The 15,786-nt window shown below is 44.1% G+C and overlaps 1 protein-coding gene across 7 annotated transcripts in view; it reads left to right on the forward strand.

Annotated features, from left to right (window-relative positions):
- Positions 1–15,786, forward strand: part of TCF7 (transcription factor 7) — a 164,627-nt gene that overhangs the window by 136,129 nt on the left and 12,712 nt on the right. For 4 of the 7 annotated variants that reach the window (XM_084838907.1, XM_084838904.1, XM_084838906.1 and 1 more), the window contains 2 exons: positions 119–281; positions 2,509–2,616. In XM_084838907.1, the coding sequence (XP_084695033.1) occupies positions 119–281; positions 2,509–2,616 (271 nt within the window). Of the gene's footprint in view, positions 1–118; positions 282–2,508; positions 2,617–11,109; positions 11,203–15,786 lie in introns of all 7 variants that reach the window. The other 3 variants (XM_084838905.1, XM_084838903.1, XM_084838909.1) reach the window with 1 other exon arrangement.

The following is a 15,786-nucleotide window of genomic DNA, read 5'->3' on the forward strand; positions in this document are numbered from 1 at the left end:
TAAAAAAACTTTTAAATCTCAGCTTTGACTGATAGATTTTAGTCTTTTTCCCAGCAATCAACATTTCTGATTGTGAGTGCCTTATTTTATCAACCGTTTCTTTTCTGTTTCCCGCAAGGAAATCACAACCAGAACCAAAGAGAGAGAAAGAAGCCAAGAAGCCCACTATCAAAAAGCCCTTGAATGCTTTTATGTTATATATGAAAGAAATGCGGGCAAAAGTCATTGCCGAGTGCACCTTGAAAGAAAGTGCTGCCATCAACCAGATTTTAGGAAGGCGGGTAAGAGCACAAAAAGAGGGTGATATTCTGATCACAGGGTAGGGGTTATGGCTGCTCTCTGATGAATAAGTTCTTCAACACTTCCAGAGACAGTGGACTTTTAGAATCAAATGGCTTCATCAAGCTCCATTGGGTTGGGAAGGAACATGGCTGGCCTTGTATGTTGGATGGTGTAGATTCCCAAACAATCAGTTTGGAGTTGAATTTGTTGTACTCTAGACTTTAGGGTGACTTATGGCCCTCCAGATGCTCTGGCCCACAAGTCCCCAAATCCCTTACCAGTGGCTATGCTGACTAGGCTGATGGGAGCTGTAGGCCAAAACATCTGGAGGGCCACAAGTTCCCCACCCCTGTTCTAGAGGTTCACATAGAAGTTTAATGGGTGGTGGGTTAATATACTGCTGTTAGGGAAATCATGCTTAACAAGGGTGTGTGTGAGAGAGAGAGGGAGGGAGAGAGAGAGGGAGAGAGAGGGAAGGAGGGAGAGAGAGAGAGAGAGAGACTATGCCAGTGAAGCTGGGACTGGCAGCTGTGGCCACACAGAATATTACATTAGTGGATCTCCTGAAGAAAAGGTTTTGAAACCACTGTTTTAGTCATAGATCTTGCAGTGGAATCTAAATGCTTCAACAGACCCATACAGAACCAGGGCCTCTGTGCTTTTGCACCACGTTCTGCCTATTTAGACTAAATATTCTCTGGGTCTGTCTCAGTGTATTGCTTTGGGCTTCTGAGGTCTACTATAATCAATTTCATAAGTCATCTTGAGAATTTTTTTCTTGCTGCAGGAGGAACAGCCAAGAAGATCTTTTTTAAACCTTTTCCTCCACCCTCCCTTTTCTAGCCTTCCACCTGTGGTGGATTGCATGTCATCCCTCATGTCATCCAATAATAACTTTTATTATCTGGGATTTTCAAAAGATGGTACATTGCCAGGAAATTCAAATGAGAGCAGGGATTTTTTTTTGCAAACACCCAGCAATCGTTTCCAGATCTCTTTTAACGTGTAAATAGCTTTATGTTTCACGAATCCCCTGTCCCCACAATTAAGTGAGGCGGGTACCGATAATTTCCACTATATAGGTGGGAAGGTTAAGGGCTGCTCCATGAATTTATTCTGTTTGCACAAGGATTTGACCCTGGATTTCTCAGGTCCAAGATTGATGGGCTCACAGGACTCTTTTAGGCATACAGTGTTCTCTTCCTCTTGTGGGCACAAGCCACTTAGCCACACAGATTTAAATTTAATCCCAAGAACTCTGCATTATGACTCTGATTTTAGATTTAGACAGTAAAGACCTAGTTTGTATGTACTTGTGTTTCTTCTGTAAAAGCCAAAAACACACACACCAAAACAAATGTTGGTTTAGTTCAGTGATGGCTTCTTCCTTATGCCAAGACAGTTTCGTTTTACTTGAGAGATGTATATGCTTCCAGGTTCATGTCTAGAATAAGCAACAATTGCATTTTGTTTAAAAAGTAAAAGGGCTGCTGCTCCCTACCCATGACAATTTATATTGGGGGGAAAACTATGTGCAAATAGATGGCAGTGACTGAAGAGTAGTATATAAGTTTAGGAATGTGGGAAATCCAGAAACTCTAAAAGAAAATGGCTATTTCTGTATCTTTTTATTCCTTAGATTAAAAAAGAAAAACTCTAGGTAAAGGGGGTGAAGGGGAGAGATACCCTATTACATGAAATGTTTCTTCTAAAACCCCGATAACTATTTTTCCAACTTTTCCTATATAAACATGAATTTGTTTTGTTTCTTTCTGCAGATCAGATGTATTTGACACATTATTTGTAAGCATTAAGAGTATGGTTAATTTTGGTATTTGCAAGTCAAGCAGATAATCAATTATTTTAAAATTTCCTCCCAATTGTCTGTTCCTCCTCCTCCTCCCCACCCCACCCCAACCACACAAAAAAGCAGGGTGGCAAGGTATTATTTCCATGCCTTCAAACATTTCTGGAAATATGCAATCTCGATTTTTTCTGCTTCCGTCAAAATGGTTGGAGTTGTATCAGCAGTGATTCCATATAGGCCCAAACCATTGGCCATGCTGGTTGTGGCTGATGGCAGTTATAGTGCAGCAACACCTGGAGGGCCACAGGTTCCCCACCCCAAGATAGGTGATCCAATCTGGGCCTTGCTCTTTTCTGATCAGAGTGATAGCACTGAAATATGCCTTGTTGCCTCACAGTTTTCTCTGGTTGCCATTGCAGTGGCATGCACTGTCACGGGAGGAGCAAGCCAAGTATTATGAACTGGCCCGCAAGGAAAGGCAGCTTCACATGCAACTTTACCCAGGCTGGTCTGCGAGAGACAACTATGTGAGTATTCTGGTGGCAGAATTTGGATAACATGTCTAGGGATTTTTTTTAATGTTTGCCTTTGAAACGATCTCAAGTCTAATTCTTCATCTTTTGACAATAATGGTTTTCAATGACTTGTTACACCCATAGTTTGCAGACAATGCAAATTCAGTGGGAGACTATAGAGGAGTGCTTTCCAAAGGGCTAGGTGAGGCAAGTCACAAGAATATTATGTGCAGAATGTCAGACAGCCATTCAACATTGCATTGCTGAGGCTGCCATTCAACAGCTCATTTTAGCACAGTGATAGCAGGAGTCCCAAGTATTGTAAAATTATATTGGGTACAATCCCGAGAAAGTTAGGCATAGCTGATATTAATATCTATGTTTACAGGGATAGTCGGTGTCTGTGTTTGATCATGGCTGTTTTGGGTGAGCCACAGGATGAAATATTAGAAGAGGGAAATTTTAAGAAGACAGTGGTTCAATGTGGTGTTCTGATTCACTAAACAAAAAGTTTTGAGAACTAATTTTCATTTTATGTGGATAAATTCATGCTTCTTTTTCTTCTCTTTCCTTTGTGACTTCTTGTCACTTTCCAGGTCAATCCTCTTCCTCCCCCATTTTCTTCACTTCTGTTTCTTTGCTACTACTTCTTGCTCTTTGTTTTTTCTCCTTAATCCTCTTCCACCCTCTTTATTAAAATCTCTTGCTCCTACTGATCTTTCCTGTTGCATACCTCTCGTCTGATACTTGCCCTTGTTTGTTTGATTGTTGCTTTGATTCTGGCATTATTTATCCCATCCTGAAGAAACCTTGTCTTGACCCTTCTTTCCTTTACTAATTGTTGTCCTCCTTGTCTCTCAAATTTCACTTTGAAAGTGCTTGAATGCCTTGTCATTAATAAGTATCTCAATTTTCTTCTAATGCCCTGTTCAGTCCCTTTCAGACTGATTTTTATTCTTCTCATCTTCTTTTCCAGTTCCAGCTACAGTTCCTCAAAGATCTGTCTTAGGCCTTCTCTTTATCCAATTGCTCTTGGTCCTTTTTTTTAGTCTTTCAATATTCATTATCACTTCTGTACAGATGACCTACAGTTCTACTTTTTCTTCTCTTACCTATCTCAGTTTTATCTTTTTAATATTTTGGCATGGCTTGTTGCCATTTCTAACTGGCTACCTTAACTTATCTAAGACTGAGCTGTTCATCTGTTCCCCTTCTGCATCTGTACTTTCTTCATTTTCTTGCACTCTGGGTAATTTTTTATTCATCCTTTTCTCCAAGTGCAAAACTTTGGCGTCCTCTTTGACTCTTTTCTGTTTTGTTCTTCTTTCATACAAGCTATTCCAACAACTTGCCATTTCCAGCTTCTAAATATTGATAAAATCAATTATTTTCCATCTTACTTCACTGTAAAGGTATTAGCTTATTGTCTCGTTTTTTCCCAGATTGATTGCTGTCATTCGCTTCTTTCTGGTTTGACTCTTTCTCAGCTTCATCCTCTCTTTCCTGCTTTTAATGCTGTTGTCCATTTTACCTCTATGTCTCATGGCCTCCTATTCCTGAACAGATCCAATTTTATATTACTCATTTTTGTTTTGTAAATCTCTTCATTCTTTGGCTTCTCCTTAAGTCTCTTTATTTGCCTTCTTGTTGATTCCACTCTGCCTACTCTTTTCTTGTGTCAGCCTTCAGTTACCGCTTCTATTTCATGCTTCTGTCCTTTCTCTCTTGCTGTCCCCTTTCTCTGGAACTCGGGTACAAACTAAATGTTCATCCAATCACACATAGCAGAGCTATGCATGATGGGATTATTTAATTTAGTGTAAGCATGTGGAGCCCCAATTCGGATGTAAGCTTTCCCCCCTCCCATTTTCATCCCAAAATTGCATCCCCCGCCCATGAGGGGGGGTCGAAAAAACTAAAGTAAATAATCAGAGCTATGTGTGATCAGACAAATGTTCAGTTCGGCCTTCAGAGCCTCTCAAAATCTGTACCTCTCCCTCCTTGCATGTGTACATTTTTACACGGTATCTGAAAATTTATTCCTTCTGCTCAGCCTTTAACCTCTGATCTTTGCCATTCCTTTTCATTCCCCATCCTTCTGTGTTCCTTCCCTTTTAATATTCATCTTGCCCTTCTTTAGTAAGCCTGTAGGCAGGGTTTGTTCTTTGGAACAGAATTATTGTGGAGTGCCTAGTCTTTGGGGTGCTTTATAAATAGTAGTAGTAACAATACATAAAGAATTATTAGTATTATTAGTGTTATTAGTATTATTATTAGCAGCAGCATGATTAGCATTGTACCAGGATTTTGAAGGTGCTTGGGCATGCCACCCCCATAGGCGCCCCTTAACCTGGAAGCTGCATTATCTTCTTGGGTACCCTGCAAAATGCGAATGATAGTGCTGTTCAAGTTCTGGCCTGCTGCTGGACTTAGATCGCTGGCAAATGCCCGATCATGCCGCTCTCTGGAGTTGGCTTTAGGAATAAAAATGCGACAACTGCTATGAGGGCTGCTTCACAATACACAACATCTCGTTGGCTCACAATTTAATGTATTACAGATCAGAGTTGTGACTATTAATTTACCTGTTTACACTGTAGAGGCATTATAGTTTAAGGGTTTGAACTCCCTATTTATTTGCTTAGGGTAATATCCCCTTTCCTATCATTAAGAAACAGTTTCTCCCTCCAGGTGCTCACAATGTAAAATAGAAAGAAAAACAGACAGATAATAGGTGGACTGGTTTCTTTTTAATTTATATGAGCTTGAACTAGATTTATGGTCATCAGAAATAAGGCCCTCAAGAGGAATTAAAATGTGGAGCGGGTGGAAGCTTTGCTGATGGGTCATTATTGTTATCCTCACGGCTAACAATAATAATAACAACTACCACGCCTGTATTTGTGTTAGAACTCTTAATTATGTAAATTAACATGTTAGAAGCATTCTGACTGGATCATATGATTTGTCATATCTCACTTATTTCTGATGATCCTATCCTTGCCCAGCCAGATTGATATTATTAGATCTAGCTTATTCCCAGCTCAGAATGTTGTACTGTGTCATATTTGCCTTTCATTTGTGCTGATTCTACATCTTGCATTTGCTTGTGGCCAGGGTCACATTACATGACTCAGCTTGCCGCTCTTGACCTTGTCCATGGAAGGTGGCAAAGACAAAAAATTAACAAATCAGATACAGCCCAAACATCCACTGATAGCCAAGCTGCACCCGGCCTTCTTACATTCGATGGTGCCTTTCCTCATCCCTTCTCGAATTTTTGCAAAAGATCTTGGACCGTGGGCATTTAGGAGGCTGCCTGAACGAAGCAGTACCAGCCAGCCCATTGAATCTGCAAGGGAGCCCTTCCTCTCCACTCCTGCCGTACGCTCAGAAGGAACAACAAAGGCCCACAAATTTAATGGAGCTTTTCAGACCTGGCCACAGACTGGTAGTTGGACTGCACTAGCCTCTTTAAACTTGATAGTTTATTTGTTCTCCTTGTTGGCATCCTTAAAGATGTGCCGCTAGCTTCAGTGTGGATCCTCTGGCTCAGTGTGAAAGGAGGGTTCTGCCCATTATCTCTCCAGGCTGTTTAATGATAAGCATTTATTCTGGGATCTTTCCTTTAACTTCTTCATTGGTCTTTATGTATTCATTCATTCACAACAGGGATGGGAAATGTGTGGCCCTCCAGATTCTGTTGGACTGCAACTCCCATCATCCCTCACTATGCTTGCTAGGACTGATGGGAGTTGCGATCCAAGAGCATTTGGAGGGTCCCATATTCCCCAGCCCTGATTTACAAGGTCCACTCTCGCTTCAGAGAGGAAGTGAGTATCTGGGCAACTTGGCTTCCCAGGCAGGGCTGGCCCAAGACATTTTGCTGCCTGATATGGAGTAGCACATGGCATCTTCCTTCCCTGCTGCCCTCACTCAAAGTCAAAATGCATAGTACTCAAGGCTGGCCAAATTATTTTGGTACCTGAGGCAGATAATCCCCCAAATACTTCTCCTTGGTCATAAAAAGACACAAACAATAAATTGAATAACTAACAATTTACTGGCTTTTTATGACACCCCAAATAAGCTGCCTGAGGTAGCTGCTTCCCTCTACCAAATGGCAGGGCTGGCCCTTCTCTCAGGATTCCTTGGGCAGAGCCAGCAGCATTCTGTTCTGTTCTTTTATCTGCCACCACTACTTTCTGCCATCAGTGGGAGCCTGCTGTCAGGTACCTGAAGTGCCAGAAGAAAGCAGAGTAGAGTGGATTTTGTCCTCCACACTCCAGCTGTCACGCCCCTTGGGCAGAGGTTGAGCTCAAGTGGCCCACTTTGACAGGGGCTGCTGTTTCACACAGAATACAGATAGCAAACTGAAATTAGCCAGAGAGTGTATGCTCAGCAAGGAGATGCAGCCAATTCCAGCTTGCGGACAAGTATACCTGTATGATACCTGTGTTTGTAAACATGTGTTTGTCCAAACACGACATTACTTTAAATCCATGTCTAGCAGCTCTGCCCCCCTCCCCCATTTTTACTCTAGAGCAGGCACAAGGCCCCCAATCAGGTCAGGAGCCTAGCATGGGGTTGGGGGGAGGCTGTGTAGGACTGCTTTTGAGATCTGGACTGGGGGCCCTGCACCTACTTTAGAGGGAAAATGAAAAAAAGATGTAGCTGCTGCACACATAATGTCTGTTTTGGCCCTAAGTGTCAAACCAGGCTTTGTTCAACAGATGCATGCCTAGATAACTTTTTAAAATGAAAAGCAGTAGAAAGAGGTAGTGTGGGCAGGGGTAGAGCAGGTGGGTGGAGGCTGCTAAACCCATTCCTCTGCAGTCATTTTTTCATTCCAAATTGCTCCTCCAGCTGCTTTTCCACCCATATCTTTTCTCCCACTTAGACAGAAAGCAGCTGGAGGACAGTTTTGACTGGAAGAGCAGCACACCTGCACTAGCACATGGCCCGCTGCTCAGACTCTCAGACTCAGCCGGCTGCCTTTATTTTTAAAAACCTTTGTGGAGACTGTTAACACATTTGCTATGTAACGTATAGTTTGGCCCACAAGTTACGTCTTTAGATACACATGTACAGTATCGTAGGTGTACACTTTAAAAATGTAGGGTTGGATCCGGATATACGCTGCACTGGTGGAAGTGGAATTCCCCTCCAGCCCCCTGAAAATAATACTGACCATGCCGTGGGCTGGGGGGAGGGGGATCCCCAGAATTTGGGCAGAGGGACCTTCCGTGGGTGGAGCTCTTCCTCTCACAGAAAGCCAATCCTGGATCCAGTCCATAATCTGTGAAGTAATGGTCTCGTGCTTGGGCCTTGCGTTCTGATTCCAGGAGTAATAAGAGGGGAGGGGCCATAGCTCAATAGCTGGCCTCACATTTTGCATGCAAGGGGTTGCGGGTTCAATCCCTAGCATGTCCAGTGAAAGGGTTCAGCTATCAGGGTTGGCTCTGACTGAGACCTCGGAGAGCTGCTGCTAGCCAGGGTAGGCATATGGGACTAGACAGAGCAGTGGTCCGGCCCACTGTAAGAACAGCTTTATACGGTGACAAGTTTTGTGTAGAGCCCTGCTACATCGTTGCCCATACATAAATGTTAACTCCTAGTACAGGTGATGGCACACAGTTCAACGGTAGAGGATATGCTCTGGATGTAGAAGGGCCTGGGTTCAGTCCTCACAATTTCCGGTTAAAGTATTTCAGGTGGTCGGGCTGGGAAAGACGGACCCCTGTCTCAGAGCAACTAGGCCGATGGTATGGACTGGCACAGTATAAGATAGGTCATTGTAGTGGCTGCTTGCAGGGCCGGCCCTCCTATGAGGCAGAGTGAGGGGGCTGCCTCAGGCAGCAGATGCCAAGATGGCAGCAGCCTCCAACCACTCCCCCTGAGTCCCCTAAGTTAGCCTGTGTTGCACTCTCTAATCAGGTACAGTGGAGATGTTGTCCCATCACCAGTTTTGAAGTAAGGTTCAGCTGCTGGTCCAGTCAGATTCTGAACATCTCGGCACAGCCCAGACCGCCTGATCTATGTCCACTGCGCGTTCCTTTCTCTGGTAGAAAGACAGGCCATGGAAATGCTCAGAAGCAGGCTGTACCTGCGCCCAGGCCCAGACACTTTTATTGCGATGTACTGAAAGCCAGGAAGCAGCCACCCCGCCCATGGTGAATGCTGAGCTCTGTCACTGAAAGGAGGGGCGAGGAGGAATTTAGGTCAGCTTGCTGTCACATGACTTGTCAGGCAGGGCATGAAATCCACTCCCACAGTCAGGCGCTTTCTACCTTTGCTCGTACTACAAGGAGTTACATTTAAGAGCTTGCAGGTCAGAAACACCATGAATGCAGCCCTGACAGCCCGGGCCAGTTTTGCTGAAGAAGCTTGTTGGAGCTCATTGGAGCTCATTAGAGGACAAAGGAAGTTATTAGATATTCTGTGAGTTTAAGCAATGAAAGGACTGAAATATGTTTATTAAGGGCTGAGGAACACAGCAGAATGAGAGCAGTATCCAGAAAAAGGGGTGGGTGGGGGAGAGAAATGCTGAAATGCCAGTTTAGATGTTTTAACAGAATTTGCAGAAAGCCGTCATTCATTAATGCATAGTCCTTTGCTCTCATGTTGCCATGGCCACTTTTCTTAGATACTTTTCTAACAGCTCTCCATGGCCAGTTACATCTCGCTGGGCATCTTTCTGATGACCTTTCAGGGTTGATAGATTGCTGCCATAAAGGTTTTTTTTAAAGTAAAACGTTATTAAAGTCCCCAAATAAGTGGAGTTTTTTCAGGAACACATGCAAAGGTATAAGTGCCAAGTACTTTTTTTACACATTTATTTTAGGATACTAAAAGGCGATGCTCAACAGAAGGGTTGGGCAATAGAGGAATTTTAGTGGCATTCTTTGAAGATAAAACAACCCGACAGAACATGTGTTTATCCCAGCTGTGCTAATCTGGATTGTGCATTGTTCACAATTATTCCAGACAGGATTTTAGAGCGTCACAGGTGATGGTGGGGGGAAGAGCAGATGCGAAGCTTTCCTTCCATGAACTTCTTTAAGTTAATTTATATTAGGAGCCAAGCCATTGTGATTTAAAAAAAAAAAAAACTTTAAGGAGCAGTGCAATACCATTTTGTAGCCAGTGAATATGGAATTTAGTGGCTCATTTTCTACATTCTTGTAGATGCAATAGTTATTCTGTAGAAGCTGCCTTGTTTTTAAAGAATGGTTTTTCTTCGGAAGTGGAAAAACTGTGCAATACGTGCTACAGTTTCAGCGTGTTCTACCTTTAAAAAAAAAAAAGTTTATCCTAGGAAGATGGATTTTAGAAAGTGAAAAGTGCTGTCTGATAACTAGTGGCCTCTGTTCCCAAATGCAGAATATTTACATGCATTTATTTCTGTGTCCACATAGATGAAACAAGTTGATTGGCCCTGTGAAGACATGACTTCGATTTTTAGCCAAAAGTCAAATTGTGAATTCTTTGAAGTCAAAAGCAATTCAGTTTTTGAATGTCTTTTCATTTCGGTAGCCTACTCCATTAAACATATGTTACCTTAACATATAGGTAAAGTGCTGTCAGCCTACAGCAGATATGCAGAGATCCAGATGCAATTGAACTTTTGATTTAGGTGGCCAAGACATTTGTTTGATCCTTAAGAATTTTCGCCTATATCTTTATTTTTTGTTTTGTTTAATATTAAATCTTCAGAAAATACTGAAGTTCATAGCCACCAAGCCACATTTCTGCTCCAAGTCAAGGATCAATTTAGATAAGATGCAGGGCTCACAAAAAGAACTTACCCATGCCTGATTTTACACACAGTCCAGTCCTCACAGAATCATAGAATAGCAGGGTTGGAAGGGGCCTGCCAGACCATCAAGTCCAACCCCCTGCTCAGTGCAGGAATTTAAAGGTTTTTTAACCCGTACACTGCCTTTCTCACGTGCAGCATTCACATGCTAGACATGGCTTTCTTCCAGGCCAGAGGAGAATGCCCAATGGTAAAAAGGAAAACTGTTAAGTTTGCTTCCCTTCTCCAGAGCCCACTTTTTCAAAGTTCAGGTTGGATCCAGATTTAGGCAGAAGCAAACTTCCCTGCCCCCTCCTCCCCACAGGAGGCCTTCCAACCCCCTGAAAATGCTGCACACATAGTTGGGGGACCCTGCTGAATGCAGTGAGATGTGCGAAAGGGGGGGGAACTCCTAAAATCAGGCAAGGGCACTTTCCATGAGCAGAACCCTTCCATCCACAGAAGGCACATCTTGGATCCAACCCTTCATCTATCATTTTGTGACTCGAGTGAGTTACGCTGCCAAGGTTTCTTTTCAGCTGCATGAGTGACTTGTTTTAATGACTCAGTTAACTGTGAAATGCAATTAATTCACTCTCTGCTAGGGTTTTTCTGCATACATCTTGATGTGCTCGTGTAGTTATTTGGTGCATTTTTTCAGTGCTGATCGCAGCTGCTATTTTAACGCTTTACCCCTTGCTCTTCAGTCTTCTTCAGGCTCTTCGTCCCGTGATCACACAAAGTTTAACTCAGGGCCCCTGGAATTCAGCAGCACTTCGGGGCCGGTTTCTGCAGCAAGGGTAAGAGAATTCTGCAGCGAATGTCATTCTGCATTACGGCAGTGAGAGTCTGTAACCATCTGCCACTCATGCATCCACCTAACCCAGCGTTGGCTGCAGAATTCCAGGAGCCCTGAGCTTTTCCATGGCCGTAGAATTGCTCATTGGCTATGGAATTTGTCGATTTGGAGGGGACAATCAATAGGCTATGTGTGGTTTTTTCAGTGGCTAGCTCGTGCGTCAGTGGAAGAGGGTGGGTGCTCCCTGCCAGCACTTTCCTTTGTAGTCAAATAGGTCAAGAAGATGCACAAGGAACTATAGGTTCTTCTGATTTGGTGTGTCATTGCACTAAGATTTTTAATAACATAAGCATTGCTCTGCTGGATCAGACCAGGGGGTCCATCTAGCTGAGCACCCTGTTTTCAACAGTGGCTAGACAAATGCTTCCAGGAAGCCCACAAGCAGAGCAGGAAGCTGATGGCCATCCCCTATTGCTTGTCCCCAGCATCTGGTAATGATCATGGGATATGAATGTTTGTGTGTGTGTGTGTGTGTGTGTGTGTATGTGTATCTCTCTCTCTCTCTCTCTCTCTCTCTCTCACTACCTCTCCCCCTCTCTTTTAGTCTTTTAAAATTGCTACTATGATATATGCCAGATTTTTTGTCTGCACATGGCTTTTGCTAGTAAGCTGCTGACAGAAAGCATGTTTTCCTAATGCAAGAAACTGTAGGCTCAACTGCTTTGGTGTGTCGTGATCTACAGCGGCAGCTGGTGCGTTTTAGGCACCTGTCCTTCTTACTGAATTCCACCTCCCCCAGTCCCACATTTCAGGTATGTGATGGCCAAAGCCTCCATGGCTTTTTGCCTCCAACAGACAGAAAGGGGGAAAGCCACAAGAGGCTCTTCAAAACGCCTGGCATTAGAAGCACATGCATGGTTCCGTTGTCCTCCCACCCCTGCTTCCCAACAGTTATTTATCCATTCACGCTTTCACATATTTGTAGCCCATCCTGTCCCCAGAGAGAACAACAGCAGCAAACATAAGGATCTGATGACAGTTGTTACACTAATCCAACAGGGGAGGCTGGTGTTGGCCAGCTTTCTCATTTACCAACAGTTGATGCCCGTTTGTGGAAGCGACTGTGATTACAACTCTTCCTGGGCTGGTGGACTGACTGGTGGCAGGCGGACCTGAATGTTCCTTAGGAAAGCAGTGGTGGGTAGGAAATAGGAGGCTTGGGGTGTCTTCTCCTTTGACTGATGCTGACAGTCAAGGCCCCCTTAAGCCTCTGACAGCAAGCTCCACCTCCGTTTTCCATCATTCAAACTGGCCACTGTGCCTCCTGTGCAAAGCATGGCTGAAATGGCATGATTTGCAACAGTTTTGAGAAGAAAGCTTAACTGAGCTTTTGCATCATCTTCCAGGTTCCCACTTCAATGCCCATGATCAGCTGTTTTGCCCTCAGCCCAGTTTCCAGACTAGTGTTTCCACTGCACCAATCTACCTGAGATTGAGAAAAAGCAGTTGGTAAGGGGGAGTTGGAGAGAGAAATTAGCAAGGAGGGAAAGATTTGTGCCTTCCTCCTGCCCAAAGCTTCTCTGCTGCAAATTGTGCCTTCTTGTCCCCGATGTGTACAGGAGAAGCAGCAGCTGGGTTTTAATGACAGATGGTTGAAGCGGAATGCGTTGTGCTATCCTTAGAACCAGAGGCAAGTGGGAAGCATATCAGAAACTCCGTGTGTGTGGAAAGTGAACACCTCACATTAGAAGGCATAGCTAGAACCTCAGTCCTTGATGTGCTATCTTTCCACATGCCAGAATTTTTGATGTAGGGAAGCATCCAAACAAGCAAACGCCCACTACCATTCTGATGTGGCATGTGCAGAATACTAACACATATGCTCTTTCTGAATGTCTGAACTGGTTTTTCAGTCTTGGAGTGAGAGGCATCCCAAAAGCTGTAGGCAGTGACTTGTCTCACACTCACAGCGATGGACCACCATGGAACTATTTTCCAAAACCAAAACATGTTGCAGACTCATTTGCAGTAGGAATGTTCCAATGTGCATGTAGAACATACTTCCGTCTTACAACTGAGATGTAACTTCATGTCACAATGCAGGCACAGTGCTTGTAAGTGAACAATAACCACCAACTTTGGGTTGGATCCAGATTTCGGCATGTACAAGCAGGCTGGCGGAAGACTTCCCCACTGTGTCCTGCCTGCAACAACCCCTCCAGCCCCCTGAAATTGCTACATAGAGGGTCAGGGGACCCTGCTGAATGGGGTGAGCTGTGAGGGGGAGGGGAGGGGGAAATCCTCAAAAATCTGGTGGAGGCACCTTCTTTGAGTGGAGTCCTTCTGTCAATTGAAAGCAGATCCTGCATCCAACCCATTGTGTTTTAATTGTGGTAGTGGGCAGCTGTGTAGTACTAGGCCTCCCAATGCAAGCAAAATCAGTACTATATGGAGAGGAGTATAGGGGAAGACAATCTGGTTTGATTTTGCCTGCTTTCATCAGGGAAGCGGTTTTACTGCCTTGCTAATGATAAACATATTTAAATATTGTTTGAACTTAAAATGGAACAGCCTTTGTTTTCTTCCAAGTTTACAGTCACATCTCTGGAAGTTAAACAAAGGCTGCCATCCTAAACACATTTACTGTTGAGTAAGTTGAACTCAATGAGACTTACTTGTGAGTAAAATATGCAGAGTGGGCTGCCCAAACCTGCAAATAGTATGCATTTTTCAAGCTACCAGTGATCATAATTTTTATATCCAATATAATTATGAAGTTAATATAATGAAGACATTGCAAATGCTGGTGTGAGAGATGTGCATGGTAAAAACAAAGCAAAACAGGCCTTAGATTTGGTGCATGTGCCTATTTGTAACAGCTGATTTGGCATTATACTTTATTCAAGGGGCATATTTTTTTTAAGCTTACATCTTGCCAAAAGTTGTTTTTAATCATGATATTCTGTTCCATGTCCTGTTCCTGAAATTTGGCCAACTTTCTCTCCGTCCCATTATCTCCCCCTCCTCCCTGAATTTTTTTTTAAGGTACATTTTTAATAAATCTAACATTCAGTTCAGTTCTGCGAGGGGTTGTGTGCAGGCTGCAGACCCCCAGTGCTTCAGCATGACCTGGAAGGAGACATAATTGACTTCATCTACACACAACCGCCTTTTGCATTCTGCAGCAGCTCAAGAACTTCCGCACTTTAGCTAGAAAGAAAAACTTCATGCATGCACAAATGGCAACTCGCCTTTCTGCATGTGAAGAGTGTATATACGGAGCAAGCTGGGTTCTTTCCTCAACCCAGCTCACCGCACACCATGCACCTCTCCCCATGGGCCGCTCTGGGATACTTACTGCACAAAACGATGACCATGTGACAAAGCCATGGGTCTTTCTCTGACCATTTTTGCGGTACTGGAAAGTCCTCAGCCCCTTTCCACACCTTCCAAGTCACAGCTGTGAGCTGATTTCAGACCTTTGACCACATGTGTGGAGGCCAGAACCAGCAAGGCCGGTGGGCACCACCGCCCTCTCCAGGGTGAGTGTTTGTGTGGCTTTAGACGGGGTGAAAAAGGGCAGAAGTCTGTCCTGTATCGCAAAGAACAAGTCAATCTATGTGCAACTGATCCTCGCCTGGGCAAGGACCCTAATACTGAATGTGTCTTTTCTTAGAGGCTGTGAGTGAATATGTAGGGTGGATATTTCGGATAATAAAGGACTTTTTAGAGTAGCAGACAGAGGCACAGCAGCTGCACATGCAGTGCTGCGCAGTGCTACTCTCAACCACCACTGTGGTAGAACAGCCATGTTCACAGGCCTGCCCTGTCGAACACAACCAGGGAGATGAACGCAGACAGGGGCAGACCTGATTGGTCTGGCGTAGATGCAGAGGTCAGTAGCTGCCTGTTTTTCCATCTACGCTGCAGAGACCTCTTATTCTCTGTTGATAGTTGCAGTCTGTACTTGTTTAATTTCAACCATAGCATAAAGCACATGAATTGGTGATGTGGCAGGGGAACATCAATTAATAGCTAACAGGTCTCCTATATCTCTTGTAAAAAAAAAAATCCCCCTGTGCCCATAACAGAGGTGGCAAGGTGGGCAGATACAGTCCTCACAACTCACAGTTGTTTCTTGCCTTCTGCTGAAATGGTAGCTGCTCCTCCGTTTACATCGAGATTCCAGGGTCTTGACTCTGAGAGTACCCAAACCATTGCTTCCCAGTATTAGGTCTTAGCCCACCAGTTGGTCACGAGGTCTTGTGGGCTGGACACCAGGCTGGTGGTACTGAGAGCTGGAAAGAATGCTGCAGTAAGGGCTAAAGGAGGGGTTATTTCTAGATCAAGACTTGGAAGCAACAGGTGGGTCCACCCACTTGGTTCCTTTTAGTAATGTGTTGAGAATCACTGCTGTAAACTGATGTATCTTTAGGCTAGGGGTCAGTGACTGACAGCCTGTGGGCCCAGTTTGGACCCTTAGGGGAAAGATGCCATCTGACCCTCCAGTTTTCAATAGCAAGGCAAACAGAGAGTCTGGATTACCAGAATCCATTGCGATTAGGCTTGGAGCAGGCCATTTGGG

The sequence above is a fragment of the Heloderma suspectum genome, chromosome 2, assembly GCF_057233095.1.
Source record: "Heloderma suspectum isolate Gila_16-S chromosome 2, 16-S_ref, whole genome shotgun sequence".
NCBI classification, from domain to species: domain Eukaryota; kingdom Metazoa; phylum Chordata; class Lepidosauria; order Squamata; family Helodermatidae; genus Heloderma; species Heloderma suspectum.